The sequence below is a fragment of the Liolophura sinensis genome, chromosome 7, assembly GCF_032854445.1.
Source record: "Liolophura sinensis isolate JHLJ2023 chromosome 7, CUHK_Ljap_v2, whole genome shotgun sequence".
Classification (NCBI taxonomy): domain Eukaryota; kingdom Metazoa; phylum Mollusca; class Polyplacophora; order Chitonida; family Chitonidae; genus Liolophura; species Liolophura sinensis.
This window is the reverse complement of record NC_088301.1, coordinates 31,900,621-31,920,967: the sequence shown is the minus strand read 5'-3', so window position 1 is coordinate 31,920,967 and position 20,347 is coordinate 31,900,621. Positions and strand designations below refer to the sequence as shown.

Below are 20,347 nucleotides of genomic sequence, written 5' to 3'. Positions count from 1 at the left end.
GTCGCATTTCCCAGTGCTATGAAAAGCACCCCAGACGGTGACCCCACCGCCCCCGCCTTGGACTCTGGGCATGATGCAATCTTCGTTCAGAGCCTCGTGAGCCTGACGACGCACCATCACACGGCCATCTTCCCGGTAGACGACAAAACGAGATTCATCACTGAATATCACGTGTCGCCAGTGTCCCACCTGCCAGTTCAGGCGTTCCCGCGCCCAGGATAAGCGTAATTTTGCTCAGGTGACACAAGCAATAATGGTGTGTATGAGCTGAAAGGGGACATAATCCACTACATTTTCCACCCAAACAAGAATGTGTGCATTCAATGTAAGGCGCACAAAAGTGTTTCTGGTAAATGCTATCATCAGTGAAAACAATATTCCAAACTTTTTTCCAGGACTGTAGTTATGGGCAAAACATCTGGACCACAAAATTAACAAAACTTTCTAAGTCAACTTTCTAGATATTTTGTAATGATATGAGGGTTACAGGGCCATAAGGCAATGAGATTCATAAGAGTTCATACAGACAGCTATATGATGGATATCTAATGACTTGGTACCCATGACTTGGTACCCATGACATGCACCTGCCTTTTGTACACATGTAAGTTATCAGCCATATATACGATTCCTAGGCTGCAATACAGAGGATATTGCACAGTGAAGGTTGAATACCACAAATATTGTTCGAGTGAGAGGTGGAAATGATAACCCACAAATTTATTATTTATATCCTGACATTTACTCCTCATGTATATAAATGCATATTCGTTTATCTGTTGCATCCGTGAAAAAAATAAGCAATGTGCCATCTTCATCGTATTTCTGATTCCATTCATACGCGCTGCAATTTCGTTCACGTCTGCGCTCCCAAAACCTTTTTACAGTTTTAAGCGCTATCTGTAAGTAATGATACATTCTACGAAGGTGCTTAATGCTAATGGGTAGGTATTTACGTAAATTAAGCATATGAAGAAATTCTACTGCTTTTCTGGTGAACCATATATTATGCGGAAGGGCACGGCCTTGTCAACTGTGGTCATGGGTCAAGGTCTCCAGCAGTGTAATAGCAAAATGTAACAACAAAAGCGATATCTAACTAGTGAAGATATCATTTTTATCAGTCAAGGAAATACTGAGTTTTCACTGATGTATAAGTAATAAACAGCAAAACCTCAACAAGCTCAATCTTTTGCTAAATATCAAAAAGTAACCTTTAAAATCAATTCTTATAACAATTTTAAGCCAGCAATATTATATTGGACATTTATGACGACAATGATCAATACAAATAAATCATTCATAAATAATCCCCCCTTCCCGGCCCCAACATAAAATTTGGACATTTTAACATGACAAGATAGTGATCTCTAAACATATTAGTATTATTGTCTTGTGAAAACAAAAATCATGCAATCTGCATAATTGGTCTGCTGCAATCTAAATCTTTGTATAAGAACTGTGTACAGTCTACACACATTGCATGCAAATACAGGCACAAGTATTGATTAACATGTGGTGTATAGGTACTGTAATTAAGCTACAGGAAAACCAGCTAATTCTACAGTCAGTCAAGAGACAATGTTACATGTACATGTATAACAGCTGACTAAAGTATTCCTAGAATAAAATGCTTAATACTGTATTTCTTTTTGTTTGCTTTTGAAGCTCTAAATTTGAAGTATATACTGAGATAACACAATGCTTTTGAACAATTAAAAAATTGTAAAAAACATGATGAACAGATAATAAGAAAGAACATAATGCAGTTTTAGAGGATTCAGCTGAATCTTTGAGTAAGGAAGCAAAAAAAATACAAAACACAAAACAACAGCAACAAATAAGTAGAGAAATGAATGAAGGAATGAATGGTAGTTTACCTTGGATCATGCATGTTGTAGAGCAGAGATGGCACTATCTTATCCATGTGCATGGAGTCCCAAATGTTGACCTGGAGGTCATCGCTGACCGTCTTCCGCACCACACCCTGTAAGCCTCTCAGCCCCGAGGTCCGCACCCTACGGCGAGAGCAGCAGATTGATGAGAGCAATTTGATCAGCATCCTGCCACCCGAACTACGGCAGTCAACACAATGATGCTAACCTGATAGACAGTAAATAGTTTGACCATGTACAGTCACTAATCCCCAGGCAAATCCGGTGTGACTTGAACTGGTCAATACTCCAGTCACTTTTATAATACCATGGGAGTCAATGAGCCAGCTACCCTACTGTCAGAAGATATGCTAAATGAGTCTACACACTTCACTTTATAGCACACTATATCTCAGTGTAAATTCTGTCTTGGAGTACCAGTAAGTTTCCTGTGACAAAGATGGGAACTGGGCAGACACATGTACAAACTGTCAATGCATATCAAAGCTATGTAAAAGTGCACACGTATTTAACATGGCCGTTTAAGTGCACAGCGATTAAATCCATACATCACAGTTTACACAGATCCCACTACATACTCCATGTACTAGTGTCATATTTCCAATACGAAAACGTGGTTTCTTCCAATGCAGCCCGATAGCCTGGAATACAGAGATACACCTGCTGGGCTACAGTACCTCATACATCAATGGGTATCTTTCCTGCATGTAACAGCCAAACAGAGCCAGTCCTTATTAGGCATTGCCCAGTGGCTGATGGGACCTAAAGTGCCCTGGCAATAGGCCTTGGCTACAGTATCAATGTAAAGCCAGGTGAGAAAGACACGGCCACATTACACAATCAGCATGGAGTGCCTGTGTGCTGATTCCCCTGCTAGGATAAGGTTGACTCCCCTGAGATCCTGTGTATAGGTACAACACTTGTGTGTCCTGTGTCTGCCAGCCAGAATAATCACATCAATAAATCTGAAGTTGAAACCTGGTGAGATAAGCACAGGAAGGCTGGCAGAGCCGCACAGCAGTCCAAGGTGACTGACATGCCAATTCCGACCAAACAGCTGGCTCAACCCTCATTCCAATACAGCCACACACAAACTCATGCCATCCATTTGCTGAATGGCTTGGCATGGAGAATCACTCTGATATTCTTAATAGTGTAATGGACAAACCATACACTGCACTCTCCTTAACAGGGTTATGTCCATAGCTCGTGGACTAAGCTTAGTGGTGTGCGGAATCACACTAAATTGTGCACCTTACACTTACCACAACAAGCTACACTCTAATAACAAAGATGTGACTACAGTAATTCTACAACCTTTTCACATGTTTGCACAGTGTTCATATATTCTGAATTTAAAGCATTATTCTGTGTAGACTGATAAATTTACACTTTTTTTCTGAAGCCCTGAAATTGGCCAATCCAACTGATGTAGTTTTGTTTCCAATATCAAATTAAAAATGCACACTGAAAAGACTGAGGAATTTGGGTAGTGACAGGTCATCGGCACCTAGACACTGTATCATATCTATAGGTCGGGGAGACAGGCTCTGCTGTAATGTTACTGGGCCACTCATTACCAATACTTGGTTCAGGGAAAACTTGATGGGTGGCGGACGTGAGTGAATATTACTGATCCATAAATAGTGATCTGCACAACACTCTGGGCCATGGATAAATGAGATGCTCCCAATACAGACAAAAATACACTAAATTAATGTGAACAGCACATGTTTATGGTCAAATATTTCCCAGTACCACTGTTATATACATGTGTACAGTGTAACTCGCACTGTTCCAACAGAACAGCTTAAATACACACCATATACAGTACAAAATACTACATACTGTACTTCACCTAAAGTTTAGCTCTTTTCAAGGGATACATTTTTCTTGATTCTGACTGATTCAACCACCTTACATGTATACATGGCCACTTACAAGTTTTTGGTTAGTTTGATTAATTTCTCATCAGAAAAATGTAGGTGTTGGCATGAAAAGTATGATTTTAAGGCCCTTGTGTGCTTCTCAAAGTGCATTTTTAAATACTAAACTTCAGGTGAAATACAGCATTACTTTTCTTGCTGGACCTTACATTTAGCAAGTAAGTTATCATCCTACCTTCCGAACAAGCCTCATTTACCTTTGAATTCTATGATACAAGTCAGACAAAATGAGTAACTCAGTGATGAGCAACATTTTAGGTCAAATACAGTCATCCAATTTCTTATTTTGGTTGAAATTTTTATTCTTGTCTTACAAGAAACAAACAGGGGCCTGTGTGGCTGAGGTGGTTAGAATGCCAGAATGGCGCAATGAACCAGATGCCTCTCACCAATGCAGCCACTGAGTCCATGCTCATGCTGGCTTCCTCTCCACCTGTAAGTGGGAAGGTCTGACAGCAACCTGCGGATGGTCATGGCTTTCCCAGGGTTTTGTCCCACCATAATGCTGGCTGCCATCGTATAAGTGAAATATTCTTGAGTACGGCATGAAACTCCAATTAAATAAATAAATACAAGAAACAAACAATCCGAACAGAAAATCCTCTTTACCGAAACTTCCAAAATAATCAGTTTCAGTACTCAAACTGAATAATGGTTTACAGTAAAGTCTATTATCTATCTCATTTCTGCTACCTGGTATTTCTTTTATATCAGGGTTAGTGGTGGTGTTAGCCAGGTACTGCCCAAAAGAAAAACACCACGCCTAACCTGGTACCCAACAAACCTCATCAGGTATTAAAGACTGCAACCACCACCTACCATAGCTGAATTATAACTGCACAACCAAACTGGTCAACAGCTTAGGGGCTAGATATCTGAATTGGTGTTTTCAGCTGCACTGAAGAATATTGAAATTATACCATAGCAGCCAGCATTATGATGGTTCGAAATCGGGCAGAGCCTAAGGGAAACCCATGATTATGCATAGGTTTCTGGCAGATCTGCCCATCTGAGGCCAAAGAGGAAGCCAGCATCAGTTGGATTTGAACCCACAGCAATCACATTGTTGATAGGCTCCTGAGTCATTGTGCTGCAACCACACACTAACCACTATGCCATAAAGCATAATGGCAGCGAGACTGGAGCAATTACCAGCAAGTCAATGACAACCCATGAACCTACACTGATTGCTGACAATATCTTTGCGTTTGAGAGTGTGTGTCTACTGGCTGTTTTGGAAATTCCCCTGTGCTCCCACAAGACATTGATCATGTTTGAGAACGGATACAGACTTTCAAATATTTTCTAGCTAATAGCAGGAGCAGTGGGGCACGTACAGCTTAGGCTGAAGAGTACATCAGTAGTTCCAGTCCACGACTCCTGTATTTGACATGCTGGACACATATACATATTCTCCTCCATACCCAATCCTCCCCCCCCCCCCCAACACTGCTCACCGGCCCCCACCTTAAGACCTGACATCCAGTGTGACTGTGGGTTCTTGGTCTGACCTTGCAGAAGAGCTCCTTACAATCTGTGCCCCCCAGCAGAAGGCCTTAATAAGGAAGCCTCATTGATTTTCTCCCCAAATACCATCTTAACCACATCCATATCTCATCACTGGCCAGTGCCTGAAGCAACTTACATAAACATCCTCCACTCATTACCATATCTTCACCCAGAAGATCCTCTAACCAGAAAATCTCATATATGGATAAAGTTAGGAGCACAAACCCTAAGCATGTTGCAATTGCTGCAACACCCCACAAAAAGTCGGTGTTGTCTCAGGATCTTCTTTCAAACATACAGTGGTATATAATGTATCTCCTTGTTGCAGGACGGATTTCCACCGCTCTTTTATCTAGTGCTGTTTCACTGAGATGACTTACCGGACCACTGAAGGAAAAATATGCACAAAAATGTGGCCATTTTTTGGTCTAATTTTTTTATCTCCCCTTTAGAGGTCTTGTTCATGTCCCCTTAAGTACATGCAAATAGTTCATGTTAAAACATATATGTAGGATGTCCACAAAATTGACCAGCCAACCAACAGAGTGGTGCTGTACTGCTGCTTGTAGCAGCTACAAATAATCCTCACACCATCAAAAACAAAGTACGCTCCTCATTCACAAGTGAAGTCTCATGTCAGCTGCTTCCAGCTGATAAATCATGAGGGAACTCCTCAACATTGTTGTGGAACATAAGACTTAACCCCGATCTTCTTCTTTAAGAACCAAGCATTATGCATAAAGTAATAAACTTAGTTTGGCTGAAAGACAGCACCTCACATAACATCAAAGTTATATACAACCATATTTATTCTCTAGGCCTTTCAAACAAAAATAAAAAATTGAGGCCAAAAATAGATAAGCAATGTTTCAGACGAATGAGACTTAGACAGTGTGCCACACATCTTGTATAAGTCAGGCCCAAAACTTCATGAGAATGTATACAATAACAGCTAGTGTTAACAAATGTCAATACATGTACACAGCTGTAAATTCACACACAGCTTTCTATTGAAATCCCAGAAGGTATAATCTCTATGTTAAGTAAACACATCACGTATGTAACTCACAAACTAATCTGTTCTTGACCTCGACATATTTAGAGGTCAAAATTGGCTACTTTTGCAATCACTGTCCCACAAAACTACAGTGAATGCCAAACAATTTTGCTACCAAATTACGTTGTTTATATGAAAGAGATACCATTTAGTATTTCAAAATTCATGTATTGTTGAGTACAAATGTTTTCAGAATTTTAGCCTTGCCCTGTTAATCGAGGTAAAAGGTCATTTAAAGGTCAATGTTTATAAAGTCAAATATTGCTTCCTGCTCAGATACAGTTGTGTGTGAGCCGATCAGTTGAGGTACATGTACACTGTGTACAAGCTAGTCAAGCTATTACTGTACATTGAGCATGCAAGCTTCTTTGTTTAACTACAAAATACAAAAAAACTCATCTTTAACAAATTTGAATTAGAAGTGTTAGGGGAACATGAAATTTGTAACAGGTTGAAAAATTTTTAACAATGCAGCCATATAAATGTCGAAAAGGAGGAAATAAGACATAAATCAATCCAGGTAAGGTTAGCAGGAACAGCTACCTTAGAGGGTTATAGAAATAACTTGCACCTGATTGGTTAAAACTGATAACACTGCCGTGTCTTCCATTTTCTCAATGTGCATGATTTTCCTTACTTTGAACTGCGATATCTGTAATACGCAACATCATAAAAGCAAAAACGTTTGCTTTTTAAACTTTATATGGAATTCGTTAGCTTTCCATACATGTGTATGCTTTTGGTCTGGTGGTATGTTTTGTTTTAACACTTTAACCAGACATTTACATGTTTACTAGTAAGAGCAAATAAATGTGAAATAAAAATACGGATTTCTAGAACAGGCAAATAGTTTTTAAATAATGTATGCTTGAAACGATGGATACACGTAGGGTAGAGAAACTTTCACAAATTAAAGTAGATGCATTCCACTGTCAACCTCTAATATGCGTTGTGTCAGCACAAGATTTGTTCCACAAAAAACATTCAACGGACAAAAAGTGGGATGCTGCTTAAAACAAAATTTAGGTGATATAGATTTTGTTTTGAGCAGAAGAACTGCAAGACAAGCTGCTGCAGCAAATAAGCTTTGTAAATAACACTGTTCATCAGCAGTCAATAAACAACATCTATTTATTGGATTTATTTGATTGGTGTTTTATGCTGTACTCAAGAATATTTCACTTATATGATGGCTGCCAGCATTATGGTGGGAGGAAACCGGGCAGAGCCCGGGGGAAACTCACAATTATCCGCAGGTTGCTGGCAGACCTTCTCACGTGTGGAGGGAGAGGAAGCCAGTATGAGCTAGAAGAACTCACAGCGACCTCAAGGTGAGAAGCTCCTGGGCAACTGCTCCTCACTGGATTGTTAACTACCACGGCCACGGAGGCCCTATGGACTCTAGTCACTGTCCCTGTCAACCCGCAGGCAGATCACATAATGGAGTTAGGTTTTCTTAAGAGTTCCTCGTGCGCAAACATAATACGATAATGTGGCTATTTTCGTCAAAAAAATCTGTCATTGCCCAATACTACAAGGCTACTAAACAGCTAGTCTGCCCTAAGCCACTGATTCAGTTGTGGTATTACTGGTTATTTCAAGCTGCTTAAAACATGTAACAGATACAAAGACTGTTAGGGTTTTTAAGCCTTTTACACGACCTCCTGGTAGTAGTTTTCACCTTAACACATAAAAAGGTTAGGTAGATACATAAAAAGGTTAGGTAGATTTTGTAGCAAGAATAAATCATGTAACCTTAAATCATGTAACCTTAAATTGGTATAAAATACCTGGAACGCTTTCATCAAATTACAAGTAGCCGAAAAAGGTTAACACACAAATAATGTTTTCAAAGTCAAAACCCCATGAAATGACAAGCAAAGTATTTTTGTTTTAATATTTGGCTTTATACGACTATCATCAGGAAGGTCTACTAATATACAAGCATTCTATTTACTTATTTCATCAAATAATCTGTTGTAAATTTAATGGCTGTTTCTTTTGACAATAAATGATGTTTGAGAATAACTGGATTTCTTTATTTATCTGACTGGTGTTTTACACCGTACTCAAGAATATATCACTCATACAACGACAGCCAGCGTTGTGGAGGGAGGAAACCAGGAGGAGCCCAAGGGAACCCATCACCATCTGCAAGTTGCTGTCAGATCTTCCCACTCATGGCTGGAGAGGAAGCCAGCATAAGCTGGATTTGAATTCACAGCCACAGCATTGGTGAGAGGCTCCTCGGTCATTGCACAGTGCTGGCGAGAATAACTATTCACTTTTATGGTTCATATGATGGTTAGCCTGTACTAGCTGGTGACACTAAAAAAGCCCTAGGCCTTGCTGGCTCAGTTAACTAAAGTGTTGGTTTGGCCATAATTGATCAGCCCCTGACATATGAGGCAGTGGACTTAAATTCATTTCTCACTGATTCTGTTGCAGCATTAAGTATGGACGGTTAAAGTCATATATGTGGAGCGCTTCAGAACCACTGGAATACACGATCATTTAAAAATGAATTTGTATTACTGTAGATTTGTCGGCTACAAAAAGTGATATGCATGCGCACGTATGCTAAACTTCCATCATCTATATGGTAAGTCATATGTTAACAAATAATAAAAAATATATCCATTGGGCATAACCTGAAAGACACTTCAAAGAAACATCCACCACTAACAATTTTATTCAGAGTTTGATAGAAGTGATTTTAAAAGTTAAAAGTTTAAAACTCAGAGAAAAGTTTCTCTCAAAGCCACAATTTCTTTACAATCCTCATCATTTTCAACTGTCAGAATAAACAACAAAAACAAATAAATAAATAAATAAGTGAAAAAAATTCTTTAAATAGCAACCTATTCCATACATGTACAGAATAAAGGTCTGTCCAATTTACCCTCCTTCCCCACACCCTGCAGCCAGGATAAACCAGGTGATTTCAGATCACTGTTAATCTTGTTAATAGGAGAAAATTGTTTTTTTTTACAGAAAAATACATGTACACCTGCATTTACCATAAAAATATTGTTATAATACAAAAGAAAGATTAAGTCTTAATTTTGTAATTTATGGTATTAAATATTTAATAACAACAAACATCATTGGCTTTAATGATGGAACTTTCCCCTCAGGTCATTGTGCTTTACACACCTGTATAAAAAAGACCTACATGAAACACTATTTCCAAACCCACCCTTAAAGTTTAACACCTTAAAACAGAATAGACGGAATAGTGCAGAAACGTTCATCTGGAATGAAGACTTCCTTAATAGTATTACGAGCATGTCATCGAATGAAGACTTCTTTAACAGCATTACGAGCATTCTGTAAAGGCTTAATGCTTCCAGTTCTGGCTGGCATGGTAATTACATGGATGTAAATGCTAAAAGAGCTTCGTGCAATTGGGCTTAGGACACTGAACACCCAATGTCGAATTAGGGTTCAAATGTAATAACCATAATGCATGTAAAATCCTCTTCTCTGAATGTTAGAAACTGTTACTTCATAGACAAGACAAGATTAGCATGGTAAAAATAGCCTTATCATTAACTATTATTGATGCTAAAACCTGTGTTATCAAAAAGCTAATCCATTTTCATGCAAGAAAGTGTACTTTGATTATTAGCATGCAGGCAGCCATATACACAGAGCTGAACTTTGATGAAATATGCCCAGCCTTTGGTAAAAACTCCAATCTGGAGACCTTAGTAAAACCCACACTGTTCATGTCATATACCATAATTCTTCTAAAATTTTTGACAGATATTAGTAGTGTTGAAAGTAGAATAATACATTACTCTACCAGCCTTTTGGAACAGTAAAGAAATGAGTATGTTGTTCAGTAGATGGTTTAACCATGTGACAAAAAAGAAACTCAACATTCCTACTAAAATTACATATATACTGGCTAAAATGAGCAGACCAGGTGTCCCAAATTTTAGAAAAAATAGGGTAATTTTAACACTTGAGTCAGGTATGGTCAAATGTGACATGCAGAATAAGGGTTTTATAACCTGCATTTATTCAAAATGTATCCTTTGCCCGACTGATTGTGAAGCCTTGGTGAAAATATTACAGGGTCCATGATGCTTGTATGGCTATCTGCACGGTCTCCCATCAAAATGGTATACATATTTGTGAGTTTGTCAATAATTTGCCAAAGACTGGTGTTACGCTAGGTTCCCCCATGAGTAAAAACACTGCCATTTTATAAGTGAAAATTTCTTGGAGGTGAGACAAAGAATTATTGTAAATCTTTGTTGACCTCTACAGCACATTTAGTCAGTAGAATTTATGTATACAATTGTTATGAAAATAACGCTAATATAATATAAGATACAAGCTTCATAAAAACTGTGCAAAGTATTTCTCTACACCGAATACCTCTCTCAGAAATGTTGCAAAATTGGTTGTAGAGGCGGATTGAAGAGGTTGAAGGATCAGGGCAAAATGAATAAAAAAGGGATGGGCATCAAGTACCCATACATCGCCTCCTGTCTGGAACACTATAACATACCTAGGCATCCTGATTTACAATATACAGAGCGACTGAAGATCTTTAAACGTCTCTTCAAAGATTAACTAATAAAGAAAATGCTGTTGGAAGTTTTTCTGAATACTGCATACAATGATTCTCGACACCAAAAAATGATAAAATATAGCATGGCATCCTTATCAGTGAACTAGTGTATGAAACATCCTAACCCATACGACCAAACTCATGCCGTCATTTGCACGGCACAAGTATGTTCAATGGAAAGTTGTTGTCATACTATATGTACACCTGGTATATCTGTTAATCAAAATACAGAGCCAGGCGATCAGATAACTTTCATTTTGGTTTAAAGCTTTACACCATCACAAATCAGATTGGGTAAAAACATAGCTAAAAATAATTAAGTCTCTTTGCAACCAACCAAGTGGACCATGCCATTCATTACGATTACCTCACTCACACAACTCAACACAGCAAGAAACTAGTCATTAGCTAGATGTAACCAGCAGCTGCATTTATGATGGCAGAAATGAGATCAAAGCTGAATCATTCAGGGAGCATAAATCTTGCCTTAGAATTCATGTTATCCACTGACTGAAGCACACTCCCCAAACACCTCTTCACAACATCAATGGTTCTTTTTCACATTGCCACAGAAGATCCCTTGACAGTATTCAATTTGACAGCTAGTTCATTCCCGTTACACGCTAGTCCTTAGTTTATGCAATGAAATCTCTTTTCACATATTTTCTGTCACAAGTTTCTTAATTGATGTTTCATGATCATGTGACCTTAAGATTGCCTTGCACACTCCGAGGACTATTCTAAGTCATCACAACGGATCCTTCATCAGTTGAAATGCCTTACATGTATACCTAAGCTCAAAGTACATGTCACTAAAGATGCCAGAGTAGATCTGAGAATGGTTTTACATTACTACCATCACTAAACAGATCTTGAATAATGGCAAAGTCATTGGTGTCACAGAGTACATACTTTACTTGGAATACAAATAGATCATGGTGCAATTTCTTGAAATCTGCACCAACCATACATGTAAAAGCTTACCATAGGTCAACATGTAATGAAACTGGCTAGATGAAACCCTTGATAATTAAAAAAAAATGCACATAAATTACCTCAGAATTAAAGAGGTCTACATCTTTAAAGTATGTTCATCATGTCCATTAAGTCTTGTAAAGATGTAACGAAAACTGTGAAACTAGTTGGTCCAAATATGAAAATTTTTACCCTACAACTAGTGTACATGTGCAGAAATTAGCCAAGATCAAACCCAGGAAATTTGAAACAAAAATCATGTATCGTCTCAGATTTAATAAGAGGTCCACAGAGCATGTTCAGCATGTTCACTGAGATTTGTGAAGATGTAGTAAAAACTGTGAGACTAGTTGTCCCCAAATATGAAACCTAATACTGTATACATGCAAACAAATTAGCTATGGCTCAATCCTGGAAATTTGAACAAAAAAAAAAATCATATATAATATCAGACTTAAGAATTCTACACCATGTTCGTTAAGCCTTTAATATTTTGCATCTTACATTTGGTAGAGCTTGCCTGTAGGAGATGCATGAATGCATCACTTCAGTTCAATACATAAAGTACTGAAATCGTGAATTTGTTAATTTACGATAAGTAATATGCTCGCAGAGAATCAGAGATGGAACATCCCCCTTTTGTTATTGTGCTTTATACGCATGTAAAATTTCAGGTCAATACATGCAGTACTTTTTGATATACTATCCCTAAAATTTTGTTTAACTCTAATACACAATACACAAGGTCAGGAATTTGGTAATTTATATTATTTAATATGCACACATAATATCAACGATGGAATATCCCCTTATGTAATTGTGCTCTGTACTTTGTACACACCCGCTAAAACTAAACATTGACATAACTTGGACTTTCTACATGACAAACCCTCTAGTGTAAAAATGTGATCCAGCCAGTAAGGCCGATTCAAAGATTGAGAAGACAACAGATGAATAAGCAAAATCCAAAAGTGGAGCTCACCTGCGTCTATCATCTTTGTTACTGAGACCGTTGTGGCACATGGAGCTGAACTTGGACACAAAGAAATCATAACGCCTGTGGTAGGATGGGGTGTCTTCCTCAATGTTGGCAAATTTGATAAACTGAAAGAAAACATATTTAATATTCATTTGATTTGATTAGTGTATAATGTGCATATGTATGTATGCTTGGTGTTTTACACCATGTTTAACATTTTTCATATGACAGATTATTGTATAACATACTACTAAAGAATGTTTAATTTACAAGTATATAGTGGCGGTTAGATTTATCTGTGGAGGAAAAAGGAGAAACCAGAGTATAACAGCGTTTGGTGAGTAGTCATGAACCTGTCCACATGTGACACACGAGTGTACATGATACTGGTGGAAAGCATGTGAAATTCATGTAAGACCAGCTCAAATGTCTGAAATGCAGTAAAACCTCAGGAATCCTCCCTGAGAAAGGATTTTTTCTAAACAAAAAATGAGTGTATCTCTATAAGTGCAAATTACAACTTTCAGAACCTTTGCACTTTGAAGTGTCACTGAACATGGTTTACAACAAGACATGAACCAATAGAAAATTTTCCACTTAAAATTAATACTAGCAGTATGAATAGATTGTTTTGGGTTAAATTAGCTTCATGTAATGGGTTTATTTTGATAAATAAAGGATATACCATTGTGGCAGGCCTAGGCCTATACAACTTATCATGAGATGAAAAAACACAAAGTAACATTTATAATGCCGCTATTTGAAGTACACTGGGTGTTCACCTTGTTTTCTTCTTTTAAAACTAAAAACACAAATGTAGCCTGCTATAAACAGCAATCAATTCCATACACGGATAAATCAAGGCCAGTGAAAATAGTTGCTCTTGTGGGACTCAGCTTACAACTTCAGAACTTGGGTATCTATTTGATAAGCTGTTTCATGTGTGTTTCTTAATACAATAACTCATATTTAAGAATGCACTTTAGCATGAGTGACATGGGGATTTAACTTGGGATGTGATGATGTGACAACAGCAGTCACAAAAATCAGACTTGTTTGACATTTTCTGCATTCTTTCAATACTTACAGAGGCTGTGGCCAAACACTGAAGATCAGGTTCATCACACTCAAGCAGCTTCTGGACCATCTTGAGAAAACTCTCCACAAACAGATTGATGGTCTGAGCATGACAGGCCACTAACAGCTGGTCCAGGGCCTCCATAGCTATAAACACGACCCTACCAACAACAACAACAGCAACAACAGCCATTAGACTGAGATTACATAATAGCTGTACAATTCACATACACAAGTCTTGGATAAGAACACATAGCCAACTAACAGAAATACTTGCCATATATTGTACATGCTGTAATTCTTCAACCTTTCCGCATGTTTGCAAGGTGTTTACTCAAACATATTCCGAAGGCTTTATTATTATTGTGTATACTGATGAAATTGGCCTTTCCAACTAATGCAGTTTTGTCTCCAAAATCTAATAATAAATGTTCATACCTTGCACTCAACGTTGCTCTTTCATATGCGAAAAGATTGATTTATTTTTTTATTTGATTGGTTTTTTATGCTGTACTCAAGAATATTTTCCTTATACGACAGCCGCCTGCATAATTTTGGGAGGAAACCGGGCAGAGCCCGGGGGAAACCCACAACCATCTGCAGACTGCTGGCAGACCTTCCAACTTACGGCCAGAGATGAGCCCGCATGAGCTGGAGCAAAAGATTGAGGAATTAGGGCACCCAAGGCTTGGATAGAAACAACTAGCCATCTAACAATGACAGAAACACTTGTCATATATTGTACATACACATGGCCTGGATAGAAACAACTAGCCATCTAACAATAAATGAAACACTTGCCATATACTGTACATATCCAACGTCTGGATAGAAACAACTAGCCATTTAACAATGACAGAAACACTTGTCATATATTGTACATACACATGGCCTGGATAGAAACAACTAGCCATCTAACAATGACAGAAACACTTGCCATATATTGTACATACACAATGCCTGGATAGGAACAACTAGCCATCTAACAATAAATGAAACTCTTGCCATATACTGTACATACACAAAGTTTTGACAGGACGCATGCTGCAACTGAAGTATCACGACAAGGACACTAGACATGACACCCCACCCATGCACTCACATTATACTGACACCAGGTCAACCAGTCCAATTTCTCGGTGCTGAGCGCCAACAGTGGTAGCAACAAGCTCCTAAAGTCTTTGGTATCACCCGACCCAGGTTTGTTCCCTGGTGTCCTGACTTCCAGACAGACGCTCTAACCATATGGCTGCCGAAGTGGTCTTCAATGTATATACCAATATATATATATATATATATATATATATATATATATATATATATATATATATATGTATGTGAGTATATGAGTATGTGTACAAACACATGTGCATATAACCTAAGGTTTTTGTTGTTCCACAATGCCAGTCTGCTGAGGCATTCACAGTCTTAGCTGTTTAAAGCATGACTTACCCAAGTCTTCTTCTTGCCAAGCTTCTGATGAGTTTTTGGGCCATGTAGTCCCCGATTCTGTCAAGCTTCTCAGGGGAGGAGAGGGCATAAAACGTCAACTTTTCCATGTTACTCTTCACCAGACCATCCTGAGTGCACAAAATGATAACAGATGTTCAACTGTGATGTCAAACAGCATTCTTCCTTACGGCTAAAAAATGCCATGTGGCTTCTAGCAATGTTAAATTTTAAAACCACATCCATTTGTAACATATACTTATATATGCAAATATACAGGTATGCAATCTGAAGCATCACGAGTGATAAATATTTGATCTATGATACTGAATCAATCCTTGGACAGAGAACTGATTATCTGATTGATATTTAACTCTGTCCTCTGTAATTTTTCACTCATGTGATGGCCCTTTGTGACTTTATCCAGGTACCAAACAAATCTGCTGACCCAAACCTGCAGCCTAAGCAGCGAGAGCTGGATTTGAACACGAGACCTCAATATCAAGGGTCACAGAGAGTCAGCAGTTTAACCATCCGTGCCAGAGACCATGAGGCAATTTTATTCAAATGCCCATACAGTAGGCACTAGTCTTTTCCAGACCATGTACAATGGAATAGTATTAAGGTCATAGTAAAACACCTAACCTGTAGTAGACACGTTACCTACCTGTGGATTAACAGGAAATATGTTGTCTACAAGCCTCTTGTACCTGGGCTTCATGGCACTACAACAACCACAGCAGCCTACAACAAAGAGGAACAATCAGCTGATTTGTTGACGTAACAGGCAACAATTAATTTATTTATTTGATTGGTGTTTTACGCCGTACTCAAGAATATTTCACTTATATGGCTGCAGCCAGCATTCCAAGGAAACCCGGCTCAAGGAAACTCACAATTATCCCCGAGTTGCCAACATGCCTTTGTATGTACAGCCTGAGAGGAGGCCCTGATGAACCACCCAATGACGCTTGTAAACAATTATAGCATGACCAGTCTGCTATATTACAAACTCTTCTAGGTCTAGGTTTTACAAATGTACTATGTATGTGAAGCAGTATCAGAGCCCAGTTATTACTTGTTGTCAGGCAAGTTAATTATATTTGCATGTAATGGCAGAGATTTGCAGCTCCCTGTCGTCATCTTGGCTGCCTGGCTGCTAAACATCAGGTAGAGAAGCTGACAGACGAATTAAAGTCAGTTGTTCATAATTACAATTGTCCAACTCATTTTTCAGCTAGCCACAAGAAAACTTTACTGCAAAAAGAATGAACAAGTTTTTAACGGACTGTCACAATTAACCTTCATTTATTGTTTTCACCTTTAACAATAATATGGACATTGTTACATTAAAATCTCATATTTAATCCTGCTAGTATTTATTTATGTATTTGATTGGTGTTTTACGCCGTACTCAATAATATTTCACTTATATGACGGCGGCCAGCATCATGGTGGGTAGAAACCGGGCAGAGCCCGGGGGAAACCCACGTCCATCCACAGGTTGTTGAAGACCTTCCCACCTAAGGCCAGAGAGGAAGCCAGAGGAACTCACAGCGACCGCATTGGTGAGAGGCTCCTGGGTCATTATACTGTGCTAGCGCGCTTTCTGCTAAGTTTCACAATAAACCACAGATACACCAATAAGAATTTATCTTCAATAATGAAAGAAGAAACATGTAGTTTTCAAATGAGAAGGTTAATGTAGGAAAGTTTCATGATCAGAGTTAACAGCAAATGGCAAGACCAAACTTTCCACATGAATCCGGGAACCAAACTCTCATTGTGACTTCCGAAAACCTAAACTACTGGAATGTGCGTTGATTCCCATTCAAACAATCATAAAATTAATTTTCAACTTGGATACGACAGCAAAGCTACCAAAGAGCTCGCCAGTAGGACACTCATGAATGTAGGACACTCATGAAGGCAAAACTTCAGCTCAATACATAAGGTAATAAATAAACACACAGCCCATCAATGATGGTACATCCTCCTTGTGTTGCTCTGCTTTACACACCTGCAAATCTTCAGCTTAATACAAGCAGTATGTTTTGAAATACCACCCTTAACATTTGGAGCACTGATTCCAGGAGCCCGGGGGAAACCCACGACCATCCGCAGGTTGCTGACAGACCTTCTCACATATGGCTGGACTTGAACTCACAAACATGATTATTATCACTTGGCCATGGTATATAGTAATGTGACTACAGTACATCAAATGGGGTATTTAGGTTCATTTCTGATAAATGACTTTATTGTTGGTACATACAAATACTTTTACAAGTATATTATCCTGGTCAGAGATACATTGCATATAATAAAACAGTTATAAACCATGGTGATGCATCTTCAGTTGAAGGTTGTTATACTAAAAGAAAGAAAGGAATTAACAAACATTATATCAAAAGCAAACATGTGCAACATACACAGATAAGGCCTCTGACTGGCGAGCAGGTACATGTAGGCCTAGTTTTAATCAACTGGCAAAGTGACCTGTCACTTTTTGATCAGTTCAGTTCAGCAGTAAAACATATATTCTGTTTTAATCGTCGTCTGTAGCCGGTCAGAAACTGCTAACATTGCGCAAGTGTCAAAGAGCCCTTGCCTTGTTGTATAAAGGGCATAATTTGTTAGAAGCTCAATCACTGGTCTACAGGAGACACACTGCCAAAGGAGAAAATAAGATTCGTTTAATGCATAAACTAGGTTTGGTCAAAAGCCTGCTCTCGCTTGATGGCTTTTATCAGACTATCGCCGGCTTTTGCCCAATCGCAACAACAACAACAAAACATTAAATAGCAAATCTCATTTTTGCGACTATGCCATGATACTTCGTCGTACTTACCTGCCATTTTTTACTCTCAGTTGTGTTCAACTCTGGTTCAGTGATTCACATTAGTTGTGTCCTCGGTTTTAGCTGCAAAACCTTCGTTGTTTGTCCGAAATGCTGTCACCCACCTCTACCAGCAACAACAACAACCACTACTGCTGACAGCAGCGACACCTGTTGAGAAGATAGCCTCTAACTCTGTTGGCCGTGGTTCGAATCCCCAGTAATTCAATGCAATGTTTATATCGAATTTCAACATTTTCGTCCTAAAGAATAGTATACATTACTATACCGTGATTACCTCTTGCATTTAGGAACTGTAATGGGCAATCTATAGGCTATATATGGGTACCATTTAAAGTTGAATAGTTAGTTCTCTAACTGTCCTGAAGTTCATGCTGGCTTCCTCTCCGACTGTACATGGGAAGGTCTGGCAGCAACCTGCGGATGGTCGTGGGTTTCTGCCAGGCTCTGCCTGGTCTCCTCCCACCATAATGCTGGCTGCCGTCGTATAAGTGAAATATTCTTGAGTACGGCGTAAAACACCAATCAAGTAAATAAATCAATAAATAAATAACTGTCCTGATGTTTGTAGAAACATTAGGGCTTCAAGTGCTTATCTAGCTGACATTGTTCAGGACGTAACCTCATTTGAGATGCCTTTAGCAATTTCTGCAAACATTCAGCCTGATCTCTTATAGTGTAACTAGCTAGTTTTGTCCATGTGGATACTGCAAACAAAGAACTGTGCATGCTACATGTACATGTCAAAACATAAAGCAGTGTATGAGACAGTGATCAACACTTTGGTCAACAGACCACTGTTTATTTTCATGCAGGACACTTAACTCTGTGTACCTTGAGCAGTGAAACTGACTATAGAAGTGAGTGACAGTTGCTGACACACTCGTAAGGCTACTTCTTTTTTCAGTTGTGTTTTACTCGTCTTTTCCTGTTATATAGCAAGCATACGGCATATAAAGCTCCAAATATGCAGCGAAGCGATATATAGGTCGTAAAATCGAAATATTGTATCCCACTGAAATATCTTTTTTTTTTTACATTAGGCACTATAGAGTTATGAAAATCACTGCACTGCAAATGTAACTTTCTGATAAATTCTTGAGCATGAAGTTCTGCACCAGTTAACTAAACAAATATACAACAAATGAACCTTTCAGCCTATAAACTTTGTGCTCTCAACCAGGATTCACGTATGATGTCGCTATAATTGCCAAATGTCATGTAATACCACAGCTTATCCATTCTAATTCATGACAACACTTACTTAATGCCTTTATCCTTACTCACACAGAAGTATTTTTCCAAAGGAAAAAAAAGAGTCACATTATAAAGTTTATGTTTTACATATGAAGATAAAACGCTAACCAAAACGAAATTTTGACAGCATGTAGAAATACACACATGAAAGTTATGTTTCTGGTCAACACTGATCTTCACACTGTAAACCAAAAACACAGTGCCTCGTTTGAACGAAACATTGGTGTTTTGATTGAGAATGCATTTTTGGCAGGTTATTTACTAAACAACCATCTCTTTTATGGCATTATAACTTTCATGAGTGCTTCGACCCAGTTTTATACTTCTGATTTTGAAATTTACAGAATTGTGCTGGGATTTTGAAATTTGCACTTTCTTATCGTACCTGTCTGGGGTGGATTGCCTTACCGTACCAGGCCCTTTAAATTCTGCCAACATGTATGTGATGTGCCTCATAGAGCTTGCCATCGAATTACTTCCCTTGAGGCCACTCTCCTGTTTAAATGACGCTTATTTAGGGGTAAAGTGTGACTTCAGAAAATGTCTGACTGCAAGATTTAAAATGAAAGCAGTTCTAAGACAGATTTTAATTTTGTAAACTTATTTGGAAAGCCCAGGATAAGTGTTTGAAGTACATAACATAGATTCTTGTAGTCTAAATTAATCTCGCATTACGTCATCGTCACTGTCATGTAACAAGGGAGCTAATTCAGAGCAGGCCCATTGGATTCGAACATCGCATCTCACTGGCTAAGGGT

General features: G+C 38.4%; 1 protein-coding gene across 2 annotated transcripts in view; it reads right to left on the bottom strand.

Annotated features, from left to right (window-relative positions):
- LOC135470033 (protein EFR3 homolog B-like) overlaps nt 1-18,457 on the bottom strand; it is a 44,399-nt gene extending 25,942 nt beyond the window's left edge. For both annotated transcript variants that reach the window (XM_064748732.1, XM_064748733.1), the window contains exons 1-6: nt 18,324-18,457; nt 16,140-16,216; nt 15,476-15,603; nt 14,034-14,184; nt 12,950-13,071; nt 1,881-2,018 (exon numbers count right to left, since the gene is read on the bottom strand). In XM_064748732.1, coding sequence (XP_064604802.1) covers nt 1,881-2,018; nt 12,950-13,071; nt 14,034-14,184; nt 15,476-15,603; nt 16,140-16,216; nt 18,324-18,330 — 623 coding nt within the window. In that variant the 5' untranslated portion in view covers nt 18,331-18,457. The remainder of the gene's footprint in view (nt 1-1,880; nt 2,019-12,949; nt 13,072-14,033; nt 14,185-15,475; nt 15,604-16,139; nt 16,217-18,323) is intronic.
- Between the last annotated feature and the right edge of the window lie 1,890 nt (nt 18,458-20,347).